Source organism: Oncorhynchus gorbuscha, linkage group LG06, assembly GCF_021184085.1.
Source record: "Oncorhynchus gorbuscha isolate QuinsamMale2020 ecotype Even-year linkage group LG06, OgorEven_v1.0, whole genome shotgun sequence".
Lineage (NCBI taxonomy): Eukaryota > Metazoa > Chordata > Actinopteri > Salmoniformes > Salmonidae > Oncorhynchus > Oncorhynchus gorbuscha.
In genome coordinates, this window is record NC_060178.1 from 325,284 (window position 1) to 347,187 (window position 21,904).

Here is a 21,904-nt window from a genome sequence, read left to right on the forward strand (position 1 = left end):
CCCTATCTGCCCCTAACTATCCTCCTTACTTACCCCTACCACCCCTACCTGCCCCTAACTATCCTCTTACTGCCACTAACTACCCCTTACTTCCCCTACCACCCCTATCTGCCCCTAACTATCCTCCTTACTTCCCCCTACCTACCCCCTTACTTCCCCTACCACCCCTATCTGCCCCTAACTATCCTCCTTACTTCCCCTACCACCCCTATCTGCCCCTAACTACCCCCTTACTTTCCCCTACCACCCCTATCTGCCCCTAACTATCCTCCTTACTTACCCCTACCACCCCTACCTGCCCCTAACTATCCTCTTACTGCCACTAACTACCCCTTACTTCCCCTACCACCCCTATCTGCCCCTAACTATCCTCCTTACTTCCCCTACCACCCCTATCTGCCCCTAACTATCCTCCTTACTTCCCGACCTACCCCCTTACTTTCCCCTACCACCCCTAACTACCCCCTTACTTCCCCTACCACCCCATCTGCCCCTAACTATCCTCCTTACTTCCCCTACCACCCCTATCTGCCCCTAACTATCCTCCTTACTTCCCCTACCACCCCTATCTGCCCCTAACTACCCCTTACTTCCCCTACCACCCCTATCTTCCCCTAACTACCCCTTACTTCCCCTACCACCCCTATCTGCCCCTAACTATCCTCCTTACTTTCCCCTACCACCCCTATCTGCCCCTAACTATCCTCCTTACTTTCCCCTACTACCCCTATCTGCCCCTAACTACCCCTTACTTCCCCTACCACCCCTATCTGCCCCTAACTATCCTCCTTACTTCCCCTACCACCCCTATCTTCCCTAACTACCTCTTACTTCCCCTACCACCCCTATCTGCCCCTAACTATCCTCCTTACTTCCCGACCTACCCCTACTTTCCCCTACCACCCCTAACTACCCCTTACTTCCCCTACCACCCCTATCTTCCCCTAACTACCCCTTACTTCCCCTACCACCCCTATCTGCCCCTAACTATCCTCCTTACTTTCCCCTACCACCCCTATCTGCCCCTAACTATCCTCCTTACTTTCCCCTACTACCCCTATCTGCCCCTAACTACCCCTTACTTCCCCTACCACGCCTATCTGCCCCTAACTATCCTCCTTACTTCCCCTACCACCCCTATCTTCCCTAACTACCTCTTACTTCCCCTACCACCCCTATCTGCCCCTAACTATCCTCCTTACTTCCCCGACCTACCCCCTTACTTTCCCCTACCACCCCTAACTACCCCTTACTTCCCCTACCACCCCATCTGCCCCTAACTATCCTCCTTACTTCCCCTACCACCCCTATCTGCCCCTAACTATCGTCCTTACTTCCCCTACCACCCCTATCTGCCCCTAACTACCCCTTACTTTCCCCTACCACCCCTATCTTCCCTAACTACCCCTTACTTCCCCTACCACCCCTATCTTCCCCTAACTACCCCTTACCCCTACCACCCCTATCTGCCCCTAACTATCCTCCTTACTTTCCCTACTACCCCTATCTTCCCCTAACTATCCTCCTTACTTCCCCTACCACCCCTATCTGCCCCTAACTACCCCTTACTTCCCTACCACCCCTATCTACCCTAACTATCCTCCTTACTTCCCCTACCACCCCTATCTGCCCCTAACTATCCTCCTTACTTCCCCTACCACCCCTATCTGCCCCTAACTATCCTCCTTACTTCCCTAACTACCCCTTTACTTTCCCCTACCACCCCTATCTACCCCTTACTGCCCCTACCACCCCTATCTGCCCCTAACTATCTCCTTACTTCCCCTACCACCCCTATCTTCCCTAACTACCTCTTACTTCCCTACCACCCCTATCTGCCCCTAACTATCCTCCTTACTTCCCCGACCTACCCCCTTACTTTCCCCTACCACCCCTAACTACCCCCTTACTTCCCCTACCACCCCATCTGCCCCTAACTATCCTCCTTACTTCCCCTACCACCCCTATCTGCCCCTAACTATCGTCCTTACTTCCCCTACCACCCCTATCTGCCCCTAACTACCCCTTACTTTCCCCTACCACCCCTATCTTCCCTAACTACCCCTTACTTCCCCTACCACCCCTATCTTCCCTAACTACCCCTTACTTCCCCTACCACCCCTATCTGCCCCTAACTATCCTCCTTACTTTCCCCTACTACCCCTATCTTCCCTAACTATCCTCCTTACTTCCCCTACCACCCCTATCTGCCCCTAACTACCCCCTTACTTCCCCTACCACCCCTATCTACCCTAACTATCCTCCTTACTTCCCCTACCACCCCTATCTGCCCCTAACTATCCTCCTTACTTCCCCTACCACCCCTATCTGCCCCTAACTATCCTCCTTACTTCCCTAACTACCCCTTTACTTTCCCCTACCACCCCTATCTACCCCCTTACTGCCCCTACCACCCCTATCTGCCCCTAACTATCCTCCTTACTTCCCCTAACTACCCCTTTACTTTCCCCTACCACCCCTATCTGCCCCGAACTACCCCCTTACTTTCCCCTACCACCCCTATCTGCCCCTAACTACCCCCTTACTTTCCCCTTTTACCCCTATCTGCCCCTAACTATCCTCCGTACTTCCCCTAACTACCCCCTTACTTTCCCCTACCACCCCTATCTTCCCTAACTACCCCTTACTTCCCCTACCACCCCTATCTTCCCTAACTACCCCTTACTTCCCCTACCACCCCTATCTGCCCCTAACTATCCTCCCTACTTTCCCCTACCACCCCTATCTGCCCCTAACTATCCCTTACATCCCCTACCACCCCTATCTGCCCCTAACTATCCTCCTTACTTCCCCTACCACCCCTATCTTCCCTAACTACCCCTTGCTTCCCCTACCACCCCTATCTGCCCCTAACTATCCTCCTTACTTCCCCTACCACCCCTATCTGCCCCTAACTATCCTCCTTACTTCCCCGACCTACCCCTTACTTTCCCCTACCACCCCTATCTGCCCCTAACTATCCTCCTTACTTCCCCTACCACCCCTTTACTTTCCCCTACCACCCCTATCTGCCCTGAACTACCCCTTACTTTCCCCTACCACCCCTATCTGCCCCTAACTACCCCTTACTTCCCCTACCACCCCTATCTGCCCCTAACTACCCCCTTACTTTCCCTACCACCCCTATCTGCCCCTAACTATCCTCCTTACTTCCCTAACTACTCCTATCTGCCCCTAACTATCCTCCTTACTTTCCCCTACCACCCCTATCTGCCCCTAACTATCCTCCTTACTTTCCCCTACCACCCCTATCTGCCCCTAACTATCCTCCTTACTTCCCGACCTACCCCTTACTTTCCCCTACCACCCCTATCTACCCCCTTACTTTCCCCTACCACCCCTATCTGCCCCTAACTATCATCCTTACTTCACCTAACTACCCCTTACTTTCCCCTACCACCCCTATCTGCCCCTAACTACCCCTTACTTCCCCTACCACCCCTATCTGCCCCTAACTATCCTTCTTACTTCCCCTAACTACCCCTTACTTTCCCCTACCACCCCTATCTGCCCCTAACTACCCCTTACTTCCCCTACCACCCCTATCTGCCCCCAACTATCCTCCTTACTTCCCCTACCACCCCTATCTGCCCCTAACTATCCTCTTACTGCCCCTAACTATCCTCCTTACTTTCCCCTACCACCCCTATCTGCCCCTAACTATCCTCCTTACTTTCCCCTACCACCCCTATCTGCCCCTAACTACCCCCTTACTTTCCCCTACCACCCCTATCTGCCCCTAACTATCCTCCTTACTTTCCCTACCTACCCCCTTTCATAACAATCAGAAATCTGTATTTTTGGACGCCGATTTAGCCATTTTTTAATTTTTTAATTTTTTAATTTTATAATATTATTTTATTTTACTAGGCAAGTCGGTTAAGAACACATTATTATTTCAATGACGGCCTAGGAACAGTGGGTTAACTGCCTGTTCAGGGGCAGAACGACAGATTTGTACCTTGTCAGCTCAGGGATTCAATCTTGCAACCTTACGGTTAACTAGTCCAACGCTCTTACCACCTGCCTCACGAGGAGCCAGCCTTTACGTGAATGCAGTATGAAGCCAAGCTAAGTTGCTAGCTGGCATTAAACTTATCTTATAAAAAAACAATCAATCAATCAATCATAATCACTAGTTAACTACACATGGTTGATGATATTACTAGTTCATCTAGCGTGTCCTGCGTTGCATATAATCTATGCGGTGCACATTCGCGAAAAAGGACTGTCGTTGCTCCAACGTGTACCTTACCATAAACATCAATGCCTTTCTTAAAATCAACACACAGAAGTATATATTTTTAAACCTGCATATTAGCTCAAATAAAGGTTAGCAGGCAATATTAACCAGGTGAAATTGTGTCACTTTTCTTCGGGGTCAGTGTATATGCAACAGTTTGACCACCTGGCTCATTGAGAACTAATTTGCCAGGGGTTTACGTAATTATGACATAACCTTGAAGGTTGTGCTATGTAACAGCAATATTTAGACTTAGGGATGCCATCCGATAAAATACGGAACGGTTCAGTATTTCACTGAAAGAATAAACGCTTTGTTTTCTAAATGATATTTTCCGGATTTGACCATATTTGACCTAAGGCTCATATTTCTGTATGTTATTATGTTATAATTAAGTCTATGATTTGATAGAGCAGTCTGACTGAGCGATGGTAGGCACCAGCAGGCTCATAAGCATTCATTCAAACAGCACTTTCGTGCGTTTTGCCAGCAGCTCGTTGTTGTGCTCCAAGCATTGAGCTGTTTATGACTTAAGCCTATCAACCCCTGAGATGAGACTGGTGTAACCGATGTGAAATGGCTAGCTAGTTAGCGGGGTGCGCGCTAATAACGTTTCAAACGTCACTTGCTCTGAGACTTGGAGTAGTTGTTCCCCTTGCTCTGCATGGGTAATGCTGCTTCGAGTGTGGCTGTTGTCGATGTGTTCCTGGTTCGAGCCCAGGTAGCGGTGAGGAAAGGGATGGAAGCCATGCTGTTACACTGGCAATACTAAAGTGCCTATAAGAACATCCAATAGTCAAAGGTTAATGAAATACGAATGGTATATAGGGAAATAATCCTATAATAACTACAAACTAAAACTTCTTACCTGGGAATAATGAAGACTCTTGTTAAAAGGAGCCACCAGCTTCCATATGTTCTGAGCAAGGAACTTAAACGTTAGCTTTCTTACATGGCACATATTGCACTTTTACTTTCTTCTGCAACACTTTGTTTTTGCATTATTGAAACCAAATTGAACATGTTTCATTATTTATTTGAGGCTAAATTGACTTAATTGATGTATTATATTAAGTTAAAAGAAGTGTTCATTCAGTATTGTTGTAATTGTCATTATTACAAATACATGTAAAAAAAAAATTGGCCGATTAATCGGTATCGGCTTTTTTTTGGGTCCTCCAATAATCGGTATCGGTATCGGCTTCTTTTGGGGTGGGGACCTTCAATAATCGGTAGTGGCCTTTTTTGGTCCTCCAATAATCGGTATCGGCATTGAAAAATCATAATCGGTCAACCTCTACCCACTACTGCTCCTATCGTTCCCCTACCTCCACTGCCTGCCCCTTACTTCCCCTACCTGCCTGCCCCACTGCCTGCCCCTTACTTCCCCTACCTGCCTGCCCCACTGCCTGCCCCCTTACTTCCCCTACCTGCCTGCCCCACTGCCTGCCCCTTACTTCCCCTACCTGCCTGCCCCACTGCCTGCCCCCTTACTTACCCTACCTGCCTGCCCCACTGCCTGCCCCTTACTTCCCCTACCTGCCTGCCTCACTGCCCCCCTTACTTCCCCTACCTGCCTGCCTCACTGCCTGCCCCCTTACCTTACCCCTACCTGCCTGCCCCACTGCCTGCCCCCTGCCTACTTCCCCTACCTGCCTGCCCCACCTTACTTCCCCTACCTGCCCCACTGCCTGCCCCTACTTAACCCACTACTGCCCCTAACGTTCCCCTACCCCACTGCCTGCCCCTTACTTCCCCTACCTGCCTGCCCCACTGCCTGCCACCTTACTTCCCCTACCTGCCTGCCCCACTGCCTGCCCCTACTTAACCCACTACTGCCCCTACTTACTAGCAACAAATTAAGCTACCTAGCTTTTAGGGGCTTTGGCCACTGAAAGTTCTAATACATTTCAGGTCCTTTTAACGTTTTTGTGTGTGTTTAGCTGCTTTTTTTCTGGAGCACTGGAAGAGGAGGCAGATGTGTCTGAAACATGCCTGGGATCTGACCAGTCTAGAGGACGAGGAGGTAGGACCAGACACACTGACTTAAACGGCATGTTAGCATTACTAGGGTCATGACCTGCTGCTCTATGATGTCAAGAGGTGATACCAGCTCCCCATCTTCGCAGATTATCCTCTTAAACCCGAACACACACACACACCCAAACACACACCCCACACTACACACTGTCATCTCTCAGTCAGCATGCCTATATCAAATCAAATTGTATTTGTCACATGCGCTGAATACAAGTGGTGTAGACCTTATCGGTGTAGACCTTACTGTGAAATGTTTACTAAATAAAAAAATACCCCTACCTGAGATTGAGTTTTCTTGCCTCTTTGGGGGCAGCATTTTCACCTTTGGATAAATAGCGTGCCCAATTTCAACTTCCTGCTACTCATGCCAAGAATATAAGATATGCATATTATTAGTAGATCTGGATAGAAAACACTCTGATGTTTCTAAAACTGTTTGAATAATGTCTGTGAGTATAACAGAACGTATGTAGCAGGCAAAACCCAGAGGACTAACCATTCAGAAAAAAAACATTGAGGTCACTGTCTATTCAATGATATTCCATTGGGGAACTGGATTTCTCAGGCACTTGTTTACAGTTCCTTCCACTTCCACTGGATGTCACCAGTCTTTGGAAAATGGTTGAGGTTATGCCTTTGTGAAATGAAGAAGTACGGCCATCTTGAGACTAGAAAAGTAGCGTCTTCAATTTGATCGATTATTAATGTTTAAAAATACCTAAAGTTTTATTACAAATGTAGTTTGAAATGTTTTGGCAAAGTTTACAGGTAACTTTTGAGATATTTTGTATTGAATTTTGTTGCGCAAATTGGAAGCAGTTTTTTTCTGGATCAAACGCGCCAAATAAATTGACATTTTGGATATATATGGACGGAATTAATCGAACAAAAGGACCAGTTGTGATGTTTATGGGACATATTGGAGTGCCAACAAAAGAAGCTCGTCAAAGGTGAGGCATGATTTATATTTTATTTCTGCGTTTTTGTGTAGTGCCTGCAGGGTTGAAATATTATTTCTATCTTTGTTTACTGTTGTGCTATCATCAGATAATAGCTTCTTATGCTTTCGCCGAAAAGCCTTTTTGAAATCTGGCATGTTGGCTGGATTCACAACGAGTGTAGCTTTAATTTGGTATCTTACATGTGTGATTTAATGAAAGTTAGAGTTTTATAGTATTTTATTTGGATCTGGCGATCTGCATTTTCCCTGGTAATTGGCCAAGTGGGACATTTGCATCCCCCTTCCCAGAGAGGTTTTAAACCAGTGAACTGGCTGGATAAAAAGCTCCTTCTAGATCGGTTAAAGAAGCTAGCTGGGTAAAAAGCTGCTTTAGGGTGTTTTAAAGCAGTGGCCTGGCTAAATAAAGAGCTGTTTCAGGGTTTGTTAAAGCAGTGAGCTGGATAAAGAGCTGCTTCAGGGTCTGTTAAAGCAGTGAGCTGGAAAAATAGCTGTTTTAGGGTCTGTTAAAGTAGTGAGCTGGTAAAAGAGCTGTTTTAGGGTCTGTTAAAGTAGTGAGCTGGATAAAGAGCTGCTTCAGGGTCTGTTAAAATAGTGAGCTGGATATAGAGATGCTTCAGGGTCTGTTAAAGCAGTGAGCTGGATAAAGAGCTGTTGTAGGGTCTGTTAAAAATAGTGAGCTGGATAAAGCGATGCTTCAGGGTCTGTTACAGTAGTGAGCTGGATAAAGAGCTGTTTTAGGGTCTGTTAATGCAGTGAGCTAGCTGGAGAAAGAGCTGCTTCAGGGTCTGTAATGTAGTGAGCTGGATAAAGAGCTGCTTCAGGGTCTGTTAATGTAGTGAGCTAGCTGGAGAAAGAGTTGCTTCAGGGTCTGTTAAAGCAGTAAGCTGGATAAAGAGCTGCTTCGGGGTCTGTTAATGTAGTGAGCTAGCTGAAGAAAGAGTTGCTTCAGGGTCTGTTAAAGCAGTAAGCTGGATAAAGAGCTGCTTCAGGGTCTGTTAAAATAGTGAGCTGGATAAAGAGATGCTTCAGGGTCTGTTAATGCAGTGAGCTGGATAAAGAGCTGCTTCAAGGTCTGTTACAGTAGTGAGCTGGATAAAGAGCTGCTTCAAGGTCTGTTACAGTAGTGAGCTAGTTGGAGAAAGAGCTGCTTCTGTATTTGTTATTTTATTGGAATCATCATTAGCTGTTACAAAAGCAACCTCTCCTCTTCCTGTGGTCCACACCATGCAGTAATTGCTCTATATAATTCTGCACACTTTCTTAAATTTGGTCTGGATTTGGGGACTGAAAAGACCCCTGGTGGCATATTTGGTGTGTAAGGTGACTATGCAAATAATTTGGAATTTTTAACACATGAGTCTTATAAAAAGAAGAGACTGGAAAGCGTTGTATTTATATTAACCCTCTGATTACAATGAAGAGCAAGATGTGCCACTCTGTTCTGGGGTAGCAGCTGCTTAATTAGGTCTTTCCTTGCAGCACTTAACCACATATCTGGACAATAATCAAGATAAGATAAAACTAGAGCCTGCAGGATTTGCTTTTTGGAATGTGATGTCAAAAAAAGTAGTGGATCACTTTATTATGGACAAACCTTTCCCCATCTTTATAACCATTGAATCTATATTATTTGATATGACAGTTTACAAGTGAAGTTAACACTAATTAGTTTAGTTTCCTCTACTTCAACAGCCACACTATTCATTACCAGATTCAGTTGAGGTCTAGAGCTTAGGGAATGATTTGTACCAAATACACTGCTCTTAGGTTTTAGAAATGTTCAGAAGCAGTTTATTACTGGCCACGCTGTGGTTAAGCTCTTCAGGGTCTATTTAAGCAGTGTGCTATCTGCTCCTCGGCACATCACCGACAACCTGAAATGGTCCAGCGCCTCTTCAACCTCAGGAGCCTGAAGGAATTTGGCTTGGCCCTTAAGACCCTCACAAATTTCTACAGATGCACAAATGAGAGCATCCTGTCTGACTGTATCACTGTCTGGCATGGCAATTACACTGTCTGCAATTGCAGGACTCTCCAGAGGGTGGCGCAGTCAGCCTAAGGCTTTACACTGGGGGCAAGAAGATCTAACCCAGGGTCAAGAAGATCATCAAGGACCTCAGCCACCCGTGAACGGCCTGTTCACCACCGTACCATCTAAAAGGCACAGACAGTTGCTGTTTTTAACCCCTTGCTCCTACCTGGCAAGCAGGTGTCCCATCTAGAGCTCTGGAAATGCAAATGCGCTACGCTAAATGCTAATAGTATTAGTTAAAACTCAAACGTTCATTAAAATACACATGCAGGGTATTGAATTAAAGCTACAGGCAACAAGTCAGATTTTTAAAATACTTTTCGGCAAAAGCATGAGAAGCTATTATCTGATAGCATGTAACACCACAAAAGACCCGCAGGGGACGTAAACAAAATAATTAGCATATTCGGCGCTACACAAACCGCACAATAAAATATAAAACATTCATTACCTTTGACCATCTTCTTTGTTGGCACTCCTAGATGTCCCATAATCACTATTGGATCTTTTTTCGATTAAATCGGTCCATATATAGCCTAGATATCGTTCTATGTAGACTGTATGATAAACGGAAAAAAAGAGCGTTTCATAACGTAACGTCATTTTTTTAAATTCAAAAAGTCGACGATAAACTTTCACAAAACACTTCAAAATACTTTTGTAATGCAACTTTAGGTATTAGTACACGTTAATAAGCGATAAAATTCATCAGGAGGCGATGTAACTTCTATAGGTGTCGTCTGGAAAAAAACATGGCCGAGAGATCCGGTCGGAGAACGGAGGGAAGGAGTTCCCTTGAACCGGTTAGACCAAGAATCAATTGCGAATCAAATGACAAGACTCTAGACAACGTGTGGTAGCTGTAGGCGCTGAAACCTCGGTCTCATGTAATTCGGTTCACTTTGAACAATTCCTGGAAGTAAGCGCAAGGATATTTATTTCCATTTTCAGTGATCAGGTTTTCCTGCGCTATTCGATGAAACTCACGCTCTGTTAAAGTCACAGCCATGATTTAACCAGTTTTAGAAACGTCTGAGTGTTTTCTATCCACACATACTAATCATATGCATATACTATATTCCTGGCATGAGTAGCAGGGCGCTGAAATGTTGCGCGATTTTTAACAGAATGTTCGAAAAAGTAGAGGGTCGACTTAACAGGTTAAGTCTCTCAGTTTGATTCTTCTATCTCCAGGCCATCAGACTGTTATAGTCAGCACCCTGCCATGAACTTAGTCATAATTTTTTTTATTTCACCTTTAAGGCTTTATTTAAGGCTACGCTAGTTGAGAACAAGTTCTCATTTACAAATGCGATCTGGCCAAGATAAAGCAGTGCGACAGAAACAACAACAGAGTTACACATGGGATAAACAAACGTGCAGTCAACAACACAATAGAAAAATAGAAAGTCTATATACAGTGTGTGCAAATGGCATGAGGTGGTAAGGCAATAAATAGGCCATAGTAGCAAAGTAATTACAATTTAGCAAGTTAACACTGGAGTGATAGAAGTGAAATTGTTGCTCCCCGGCACTCTACACTGCACCTTAGAGACCCTGCACTATGTATATAGTAATTGAACACTGATCCCTTTCATGTTTACACCCTGTTTTACCCACTTCATATTAATACTAAATACAAATATAAAAGCACCATGTAAAGTGTTGGCCCAATGTTTCATGAGTGGAAATAAAAGGTCCCAGAAATGTTGCATATGCACAAAAAGCTAATTTCTGTCAAATTGTGTGCACAAATTGGTTTACATCCCTGTTAAAGAGCATTTCTCCTTTGCCAATATAATCCATCCACCTGACAGGTGTGGCATATCAAGAAGCTGATTTAACAGCATGGATATTATGATGGCGCCGGAAGAGATGGCTGCCATTTTACGCTCACCTAACCAATTGTGATTTTGTGTGTGTTTTTTCACATTATTTGTAACTTATTTTGTACATAATGTGTCTGCCACAGTCTCTTATGACCGAAAAGAGCTTCTGGATATCAGAACAGCGATTAATCACCTCGAACTGGGTGAACATTTTTCATTTAACGAGTCGGATGCGAAGGATTTACTTCAGACACCCGACAAGGTCCAAATCCCATCATTCACATGAAGAAGAGACAGAGATATCGGAGACGTAGGTCGGGGTGCATTGTAAGGATCCGAAGGTGAGTGAGTAATCCCCCTCTGCCATCCGTCCTATTAGCCAATGTGGAATCATTGGATAACAAAATGGATGATTTTTTCACGAATATCCTACCAACGGTGTTAATACAAACTGTAATATCTTATGTTCAACCAAGTCGCGGCTGAACGACGACGTGGATAACATACAGCTGGCTGGGTTTTCGGTCCATCAGCAAAATAGAACAGCTACCTCCGGCAAGGCAAGGGGTGGTGGTCTGTGTCTATTTGTAAATAACAGCCGGTGCACAAAATCTAATATTAAGGAAGTCTCAAGGTTTTGCTCCCCTGAGGTAGAGTATCTCATGATAAGCTGTAGACCACAGTATTTACCAAGAGAGTTTTCATCTATATTTTTTGTAGCTGTCTATTTACCACCACAAACCGATGCTGGCACTAAGATTGCACTCAACAAGCTGTATAAGGCCATAAGCAAACAAGAAAATGCTCATTCAGAGGTGGCGCTATTAGTGGCTGGGGACATTAATGCAGGTAAACTTAAATCTGTTTTACCTCATTTCTACCAGTATGTTAAATGTGCAAACAGGGCAAAAAGCTCTAGACCACCTTTACTCCACACACAGAGACGCTTACAAAGCTCTCCCTCGCACTCCATTTGGCAAATCTGACCATAACTGTATTCTCCTGATTCCTGCTTACAAGCAAAAATTATAGCAGGAAGTACTGGTGACTCGCTCAATAAGGAAGTTGTCAGATGACTCAGATGCTAATCTACAGGAATGTTTTTCTAGCACAGACTGGAATATGTACCATGATTCTTCCGACGGCATTGAGGAGTACACCGCATCAGTACTGGCTTCATCAATAAGTGTATTTATGGCGTCATCCCCACAGTGACTGTACATGCAAATACCCCATGCAAATACCTCAACCAGAAGCAATGGCAATCACAGGCAACATCCACACTGAGCTAAAGGGTAGAGCTGCCGCTTTCAAGGAGCAGGACTCTAACCGGGACAATTAGAAGAAATTCCATGCAAAGCGCCAATGCAGGACTCTGATCAAATCGTACCACACCGGCTCCAACGCTCGTCGGATGTGGCAGGACTTACAAACTATTACGGACTGCAAAGGGAAGCACAGCTGCGAGCTGCCCAGTGACACGAGCCTACCAGACGAGCTAAATAACTTATTTGTTTGCTTCGAGGCAAGCAACACTGAGGCATGCATGAGAGCATCAGCTGCTCTGGATGACTGTGTGATCACGCAATATTTATTTTATTTGACCTTTATTTAACTAGGCAAGTCAGATAAGAACAAATTCTTATTTTCAATGACAGCCTAGGAACAGTGGATTAAATGCCTGTTCAGGGGCAGAAGGACAGATTTGTACCTTGTCAGCTCGGGGGTTTGAACTTGCAACCTTCCGGTTACTAGACCAACGCTCTAACCACTAGGCTACCCTGCCGCCCCTTTAAACAGGTCAACATTCACACAGCCGCTGGGCCAGACGGATTACCAGGAGCATGCGCTGACCAACTGGCAAGTGTCTTCAACCTCTCCCTGACAGAGTCTGTAATAACAACATATTTCAAGCAGACCACCATAGTCCCTGTGCCCAAGAACACCAAGCTAACCTACCTAAATGACTACCGAACTGTAGCACTCAAGTCTGTAGCCATGAAGTGCTTTGAAAGGCTGGTCATGGCTCACAACACCATTATTCCAGAAATCCTAGACCCCCTCCTATTTGCGTACCGCCCCAACAAATCCACAGATGATGCAATCTCTATTGCACTCCACACTGCCCTTTCCCACCTGGACAAAAGGAACACCTATGTGAGAATGCTATTCATTGACTACAGCTCAGCATTCAACACCATAGTGCCCATGAAGCTCATCACTAAGCTAAGGACCCTGAGACTAAACACCTCCCTCTGCAACTGGATCATATACTTCCCAGGGGCTGCCCCCAGGTGGTAAGGGTAGGAAACAACACATCTGCCACACTGATCCTCAACACAGGGGCCCCTCAGGAGTGTTGTCTTAGTCCCCTCCTGTATTCCCTGTTCACCCATGACTGCGTGGCCAAGCACAACTCCAACACCATCGTTAAGTTTGCAGAAGAAACAACAGTAGTAGGCCTGATCACCGACAACAGTGTGGTGCCAGGACAACAACCTCTCCCCAAAACGTGAGCAAGTCAAAGGAGCTGATCGTGGACTACAGGAAAAGGAGGGCCGAACACTCCCCCATTCACCTTGACGGGGCTATAGTGGAGCAGATCGAGAATATCAAGTTCCTTGGTGTCCACATCACCAACAAACTATCATGGTCCAAACAAACCAAGACCGTCATGAAGATGGCACGACAACACCTTTTCCCCCTCAGGAGACTGAAAAGATTTGGCATGGGTCCCCAGACCCTCAAAGTTCAACAGCTGCACCATCGAGAGCATCCTGACTGGTTCCATCACTGCCTGGTTTAGCAACTGCTTGGCATCTGACCGTAAGGTGCTACAGAGGGTAGTGCGTACGGCCCAGTACATCACTGGAGCTAAGCTTCTTGCCATCCAGGACCTATATACTAGGCGGTGTCAGAGGAAAGCACAAAACATTGACAGACTTCAGTCACCCACGTCATGCTACCGCATGTCAAGCGTTACCGGAGTGCCAAGTCTAGGACCAAAATGCTCCTTAACAGCTTCTACCCCCAAGCCATATGACTGCTGAAAAGTGTATCAAATGGCCACGCGGACTACTTACGTTTTTACACTGCTGCTACTCACTGGTTATTATCTATGCATAGTCTCTTCACCCCTACCTACATGTACAAAATAACTTGACTAACTATACCTGCACATTGACTAAGGAACCGGTACCCCATAGCCTCGTTACTAATATTTTATTGTGCTACTTTTAATTACTTTTATTATTTTTGACTTTAGATTGTTTGGTAAATATTTTCTTAACTTTTTCTTGAACTGTACTGTTGGTTAAGGGCTTGTAGGTAAGCATTTCACAGTAAGGTCTACGCGTTGTATTCGGCGCAGGTGACAAATAAAGTTTGATTTAATTTACCTGATGGGCATGTTTTACCTGATTATTGATAACTGGGTATGTTTGACCTGATTATCTATAAATGTTTTGTACCTTATTTATCTATCTTTGGGGATCCTGAGTGGCGCAAGGGTCTAAGGCACTACAGACCCGGGTTCGATCCTGGGCTGTATCACAACCGGCCGTGATTGAGTCCCATAGGGCGGTGCACAATTGGCCCAGCGTCATGAGTGTTTGGCCGGAGTAGGCCGTCATTATAAATAAGAATTGGTTCTAAACTGACTTGCCTAGTTACATTTAAAAATGTATCTTTAACTGAGCATGTTTGATCTATAAATGGATAATCAACTAGACGTCATTGTTGCACCTTTTCGTGATCATAGTGTGAGATACAGTATATGTTGTCTATGTGTTTGTGTTCCTTCAGTGTGTTTGTTTGTGTGTCTCAGGAAACCCCCAGGCCAGAGTATGATCAAATCCTACAAGAGAAGAGACGGAATAAGAGCGGGACAAAAAGGAGGAGTGAGGTATTTATTACAATATCTATATAGATACAGTGGCTTGCAAAAGTATTCACCCCCCTTGGAATTGTGTTGCCTTACAACCTGGGGGGGGTTGTGTCATTTTATATATATATATGCCATTTAGCGGACGCTTTTATCCAAAGCGACTTACAGTCATGTGTGCATACATTCTACGTATGGGTGGTCCCGGGAATCGAACTCACTACCCTGGCGTTACAAGCGCCATGCTCTACCAACTGAGCTACAGAAGGACCATTTGATTTACACAACATGCCTACCACTTTGAAAAGGCTAAATATTTTTTATTGTGAAACAAGCAAGAACTAAGACAAAAAAAAAGAACTTGAGCGTGCATGATCTACTTTGTAGACCAACCTTTTTCAGCAATTACAGTTGCAAGTATCTTGGGGTATGTCTCTATAAGCTTGGCACATCTAGCCACTGGGATTGTTGCCCATTCTTCAAGCCAAAGTGCTCCAGCTCCTTCAAGTTGGATGGGTTCCGGTGGTGTACAGCATTCTTTAAGTCACACTACAGATTCTCAATTGGATTGAGGTCTGGGATTTGACTAGGCCATTCCAATACATTTAATTGTTTCCCCATAAACCACTCGAGTGTTGCATTAGCAGTATGCTTAGGATCATTGTCCTGCTGGAAGGTGAAACCTCCGTCCCAGTCTCACATCTCTGGAAGACTGAAACCAGTTTCCCTCAAGAATTTCCCTGTATTTAGCGCCATCCATCATTCCTTCAATTCTGACCAGTTTCCCAGTCCCTGCCGATGAAAAACATGGGGGATGGTGTTCTCGTGGTGATGAGAGATGATGGGTTTGCGCCAGACATAGCGTTTATCTTGATGGCCAAAAACTCTGTTAGTCTCATCTGACCAGAGTACCTTCTTCCATATGTTTGGGGAGTCTCCCACATGCCTTTTGGTGATCACCAAACGTGTTTGCTTATTTTTTTCTTTAAGCAATAGCTTTTTTTCTGGCCACTCTTCCATAAAGCCCAGCTCTGTGGAGTGTACGACTTAAAATGGACCTAGGGACAGATACTCCAATCTCCGCTTTGCAGCTCCTTCAGGGTTATCTTTGGTCTCTTTGTTGCCTCTGATTAATATATATATATATATATATATATATATATATATATATATATATATATATATATATATCATGTGACACTTAGATTGCACACAGGTGCACTTTATTTAACAAATGATGTGACTTCTGAAGGTAATAGATGGCACCAGATCTTATTTAGGGGCATTATAGGAAAGGGGGTGAATACATATGCACGCACAAATTTTCAATTTTAGATTTTTTTTTAAGTTATTTTTTTCATTTCGCTTCACCAATTTTGACAATTTTGACTATTTTGTGTATGTCCATTACATGAAATCCAAATAAAAAGCCATTTAAATTACGGGTTGTAATGCAACAAAATAGGACAAACTCCAAGGGGAATAAATACTTTTGCAAGGCACTGTATATAGACATAGATTGATATATACTGTAGATATAGTTATTTATAGATAAAGATATATATGTAGAGCTAAACTACCGGTCAAATGTTTTAGAACACCTACTCATTCAAGGGTTTTTCTTTATTTTTACTATTTTCTACATTGTAAAACACACATTATGTACTAACCAAAAAAGTGTTAAACAAATCAAAATATATTTTATATTTGAGATTCTTCAAATAGCAACCCTTTGTCTTGATGACAGCTTTGCACACTTGACATTCTCTCAACCAGCTTCATGTAGCACCAACTACCTCATGAAGCTGGTTGAGAGAATGCCGAGAGTGAGCAGAGCTGTCATCAAGGCAAAAAAAATAAGAATTTCAAATATAAAATATGTTTTTATTTAACACTTTTTGATTGCTACATGGCTCCATGTGTGTTATTTCATAGTTTTGATGTCTTCACTATTATTCTACAATGTAGAAAATAGTACAAATAAAGAAGAACCCTTGAATGAGTGGGTGTCTCCAAACTTTTGACTGGTACTGTTAGTATATATGGTGTGTGTTAGCATACAGGTGTATGTATTGTGTGGTAGTGTACAGGTGTGTGTTAGTATACAGGTGTGTGTATTGTGTGGTAGTGTACAGGTGTGTGTATTGTGTGGTAGTGTACAGGTGTGTGTTAGTATACAGTTGTGTGTATTGTGTGGTAGTGTACAGGTGTGTGTATTGTGTGGTAGTGTACAGGTGTGTGTTAGTATACAGGTGTGTGTTAGTATTCAGGTATGTATTGTGAAAGGTTGGTATACAAAATAATATTTACTTACAAAGACAGCTTAGCTCCATTAATGTGTGTTTGTGCGTGCATGTGTGTGTGTGTGTGATGACATTTTGCCTTCTATCATTTGCAGCTGGGTGGAGTGGGGTATGGCGAAGCAGAGGAGGGAGAGAAGGACAAGATGCTCTCACAGGTACAGATGATGGTGGGAGGGGGGAATGGAGGGAGGGAGGAATGGAATGGAAGGAGAGGAGGGAGGGAAAGACATGATGCTCTCACAGGTACAACTGATGGACAGAGAGAGGAAGGAGGGGAGGGAGGAATGGAAGGAGGGGAGGGAGGAATGGAAGGAGGGAGCGAGGAAAGGAGGGAAGGAGGAATGGAGGGAGCGAGGAAAGGAGGGAAGGAGGAATGGAGGGAGGGAGGAATGGAGGGAGGGAGGAATGGAGGGAGGGAGGAATGGAAGGAGAGGAGAGAGGAATGGAAGGAGAGGAGGGAGGGAAGGAGGAATGGAAGGAGAGGAGGTAGGGAAGGAGAGGAGGGATGGGATGGGAAGGAGGGAGTGAGGGAAGGAGGGAAGGAGCGAGTGATGAATGGAGGTAGGGAGGAATGGAAGGAGAGGAGGGAGGGAGGGGGAGGGGGAGGGAGGGAGGGAGGGAGGGAGGGAGGGAGGGAGGGGAGGGAGGGAGGGAGGGAGGGAGGGAGGGAGGGAGGGAGGGAGGGAGAAATGGAAGGAGAGGAGGGAGGGAGGGATAAGTGGTGGGAGGGAGCAAGGGAAGGAGAGAAGGAGATGAGGGAAGCAAGGAAGGAGAGAGAAAGGGAGGGAGGGAAATAAGTGGTGGAAGGGGAGGAGAGGGAGGGAAGGAGAGGGAGGAATGGAAAGAGGGAATGAGAGAGGGAGGGAGGAATGGAAGGAGAGAAGGAGGGAGGAATGGAAGGAGAGAAGGAGGGAGGAATGGAAGGAGAGGAGGGGTGGAATGGAGGGAGGCATGAAAGGAGAGAGGGAGGGAGGGAGTGAGTAATGGAAGGAGGGAGGAATGGAAGGAGAGGAGGGGTGGAATGGAGGGAGGCATGAAAGGAGAGAGGGGTGGAATGGAAGGAGAGGAGGGAGGGAGGAATGGAGGGAGAGGAGGGAGGGAGGAATGGAAAGAGCAGAGTGAGGGAGGAATGGAAGGAGCGAGGGAGGGAGGGGAGATAATTGGTGGGAGGGAGCAAGGGAAGGAGAAAAGGAGATAGGGAAGGATAGAGAAATGGAGGGAGGGGGAGGGAAGTAGTGGGAGGGAAAGAAAGAAGTAGTGGGAGGGAAATAGAGGGGGGGAGGGAGGTAGGGAAGGAGAGAGAAAGGGAGGGAGGGAAAGAAAGTGGTGGGAGGGAAGGAAGGAAGGAAGGAAGGAAGGAAGGAAGGGGAGAAGGGAAGGAAGGAAGGAAGGAAGGAAGGAAGGAAGGAAGGAAGGAAGGAAGGAAGGAAGGAAGGAAGGAAGGAAGGAAGGAAGGAAGGAAGGAAGGAAGGAAGGAAGGAAGGAAGGAAGGAAGGGAAAGAGAAGGGGAGAGAGGGAAGGAAAGAGAGTGAGGGGGGGGGGAGAGAAGTGGTGCGAGGGAAGGAGGGAGAGGAGAGAGGGAGGGAAAGAGAGAAAGGGAGGGAAAGAAAGAAGTGCTGGGAGGGAAGGAGAGAAGCAAGGAGGGAGAGGAGAGAGAAGTGGTGGAGTGGAGGGAGGGAAGGAGAGAAGGGAGGGAGGGAGGGAGGGGGAGGGAGGGAGGGAGGGAGGGAGGGAGGGAGGGAGGGAGGGAGGGAGGGAGGGAGGGAGGGAGGGAGGGAAAGCGAAGCGAAGCGGTGGGCTGGAGAGAGGTTGGGAGGGAAGAGAGAGGGAGGAGTTCCATTGAATTTGTTAAACAAAGCGTGCTGACGAGCTCCTACTGTTTTGTTACAGATCAAGCTAACAGAGCTTCCATTGTTTTTATCTGAAGGATGCTAACAGAGCTTCCATTGTTTTTATCTGAAGGATGCTAACAGAGCTTCCATTGTTTTTATCTGAAGGATACTAACAGAGATTCCATTGTTTTGAACTGAAGGATGCTAACAGATCTTCCATTGTTTTGAACTGAAGGATGCTAACAGATCTTCCATTGTTTTTATCTGAAGGATGCTAACAGAGCTTCCATTGTTTTGAACTGAAGGATGCTAACAGAGATTCCATTGTTTTGAACTGAAGGATGCTAACAAAGCTTCCATTGTTTTGAACTGAAGGATGCTAATGCTAAGGCTTAACTGCAATTTAGTAAATAAACCTGTGTGTGTGTGTACGTGCGTGTGTGTGTGGGAACCCCTGCTCTGGTTGGTTTAGCCAAAAGCTGCTTACCTTCCGCAGATTACCTCAGATTATATATAGAGAGAGAAGGTAGACTAGCTAGAGAGATGTTGAGACTTTCAGTAAACAGGCACATGATTTCCATGTCAGTGTACGTCTAACCGTAAACCTGTCTGTATGAGTCTAACCCTGTCAGTATTTTTAATTTTTTTATTTTATTTTACCTTTATTTAACCAGGTAGGCAAGTTGAGAACAAGTTCTCATTTACAACTGCGAACTGGCCAAGATAAAACAAAGCAGTGTGAACAGACAACACAGAGTTGCACATGGAGTAAACAATTAACAAGTCAATAACACAGTAGAAAAAAAGGGGAGTCTATATACATTGTGTGCAAAAGGCATGAGGAGGTAGGCGAATAATTACAATTTAGCAGATTAACACTGGAGTGATAAATGATCAGATGGTCATGTACAGGTAGAGATATTGGTGTGCAAAAGAGCAGAAAAGTAAATAAATAAAAACAGTATGGGGATGAGGTAGGTAAAAATGGGTGGGCTATTTACCAATAGACTATGTACAGCTGCAGCGATCGGTTAGCTGCTCAGATAGCAGATGTTTGAAGTTGGTGAGGGAGATAAAAGTCTCCAACTTCAGTGATTTTTGCAATTCGTTCCAGTCACAGGCAGCAGAGAACTGGAACGAAAGGCGGCCAAATGATGTGTTGGCTTTAGGGATGATCAGTGAGATACACCTGCTGGAGCGCGTGCTACAGATGGGTGTTGCCATCGTGACCAGTGAACTGAGATAAGGCGGAGCTTTACCTAGCATGGACTTGTAGATGACCTGGAGCCAGTGGGTCTGGCGACGAATATGTAGCGAGGGCCAGCCGACTAGAGCATACAGGTCGCAGTGGTGGGTGGTATAAGGTGCTTTAGTGACAAAACGGATGGCACTGTGATAAACTGCATCCAGTTTGCTGAGTAGAGTGTTGGAAGCAATTTTGTAGATGACATCGCCGAAGTTGAGGATCGGTAGGATAGTCAGTTTTACTGGGGTTTGGCGGCGTGAGTGAAGGAGGCTTTGTTGCGGAATAGAAAGCCAACTCTAGATTTGATTTTCGATTGGAGATGTTTGATATGAGTCTGGAAGGAGAGTTTACAGTCTAGCCAGACACCTAGGTACTTACATTTACATTTACATTTAAGTCATTTAGCAGACGCTCTTATCCAGAGCGACTTACAAATTGGTGCATTCACCTTATGACATCCAGTGGAACAGTCACTTTACAATAGTGCATCTAAAACTTAAGGGGGGGGGGTGAGAGGGATTACTTATCCTATCCTAGGTATTCCTTATAGATGTCCACATATTCAAGGTCGGAACCATCCAGGGTGGTGATGCTAGTCAGGCAGGCGGGTGCAGGCAGCGAACGGTTGAAAAGCATGCATTTGGTTTTACTAGCGTTTAAGAGTAGTTGGAGGCCACGGAAGGAGTGTTGTATGGCATTGAAGCTCGTTTGGAGGTTAGATAGCACAGTGTCCAAGGACGGGCCGGAAGTGTATAGAATGGTGTCATCTGCGTAGAGGTGGATCAGGGAATCGCCCGCAGCAAGAGAAACATCATTGATATATACAGAGAAAAGAGTCGGCCCGAGAATTGAACCCTGTGGCACCCCCATAGAGACTGCCAGAGGACCGGACAGCATGCCCTCCGATTTGACACACTGAACTCTGTCTGCAAAGTAGTTGGTGAACCAGGCAAGGCAGTCATCCGAAAAACCGAGGCTACTGAGTCTGCCGATAAGAATATGGTGATTGACAGAGTCGAAAGCCTTCGCAAGTTCGGTCAGTGATCGCTGAGATCTTGGTTGAAAACAGCAGAGGTGAATTTAGAGGTCAAGTTGGTTAGGATGATATCTATGAGGGTGCCCATGTTTACGGCTTTGGGGTTGTACCTGGTTGGTTCATTGATCATTTTTGTGAGATTGAAAGCATCAAGTTTAGATTGTAGGAGGGCCGGGGTGTTAAGCATGTCACAGTTTAGGTCACCTAGCAGCACGAGCTCTGAAGATAGATGGGGGAAATCAGTTCACATATGGTATCCAGAGCACTGCTGGGGGCAGAGGGTGGTCTATTGCAGGCGGCAATGGTGAGAGACTTGTTTTTAGAGTTGGATTTTTAAAAGTAGAAGTTTAAATGGTTTGGGTACAAACCTGGATAGCAGGACAGAACTCTGCAGGCTATCTCTGCAGTAGATTGCAACACCGCCCCCTTTGGCCGTTCTATCTTGTCTGAAAATGTTGTAGTTAGGGATGGAGATTTC

The 21,904-nt window shown here is 45.5% G+C and overlaps 1 protein-coding gene across 1 annotated transcript in view; it reads left to right on the forward strand.

Moving 5' to 3' along the window:
- Window positions 1-21,904, forward strand: part of LOC124037353 (anoctamin-1-like) — a 186,788-nt gene that overhangs the window by 112,047 nt on the left and 52,837 nt on the right. Inside the window, exons 7-9 of the mRNA XM_046352058.1 lie at window positions 6,208-6,290; window positions 14,953-15,030; window positions 17,408-17,467. Of these exons, the coding sequence (XP_046208014.1) occupies window positions 6,208-6,290; window positions 14,953-15,030; window positions 17,408-17,467 (221 nt within the window). The remainder of the gene's footprint in view (window positions 1-6,207; window positions 6,291-14,952; window positions 15,031-17,407; window positions 17,468-21,904) is intronic.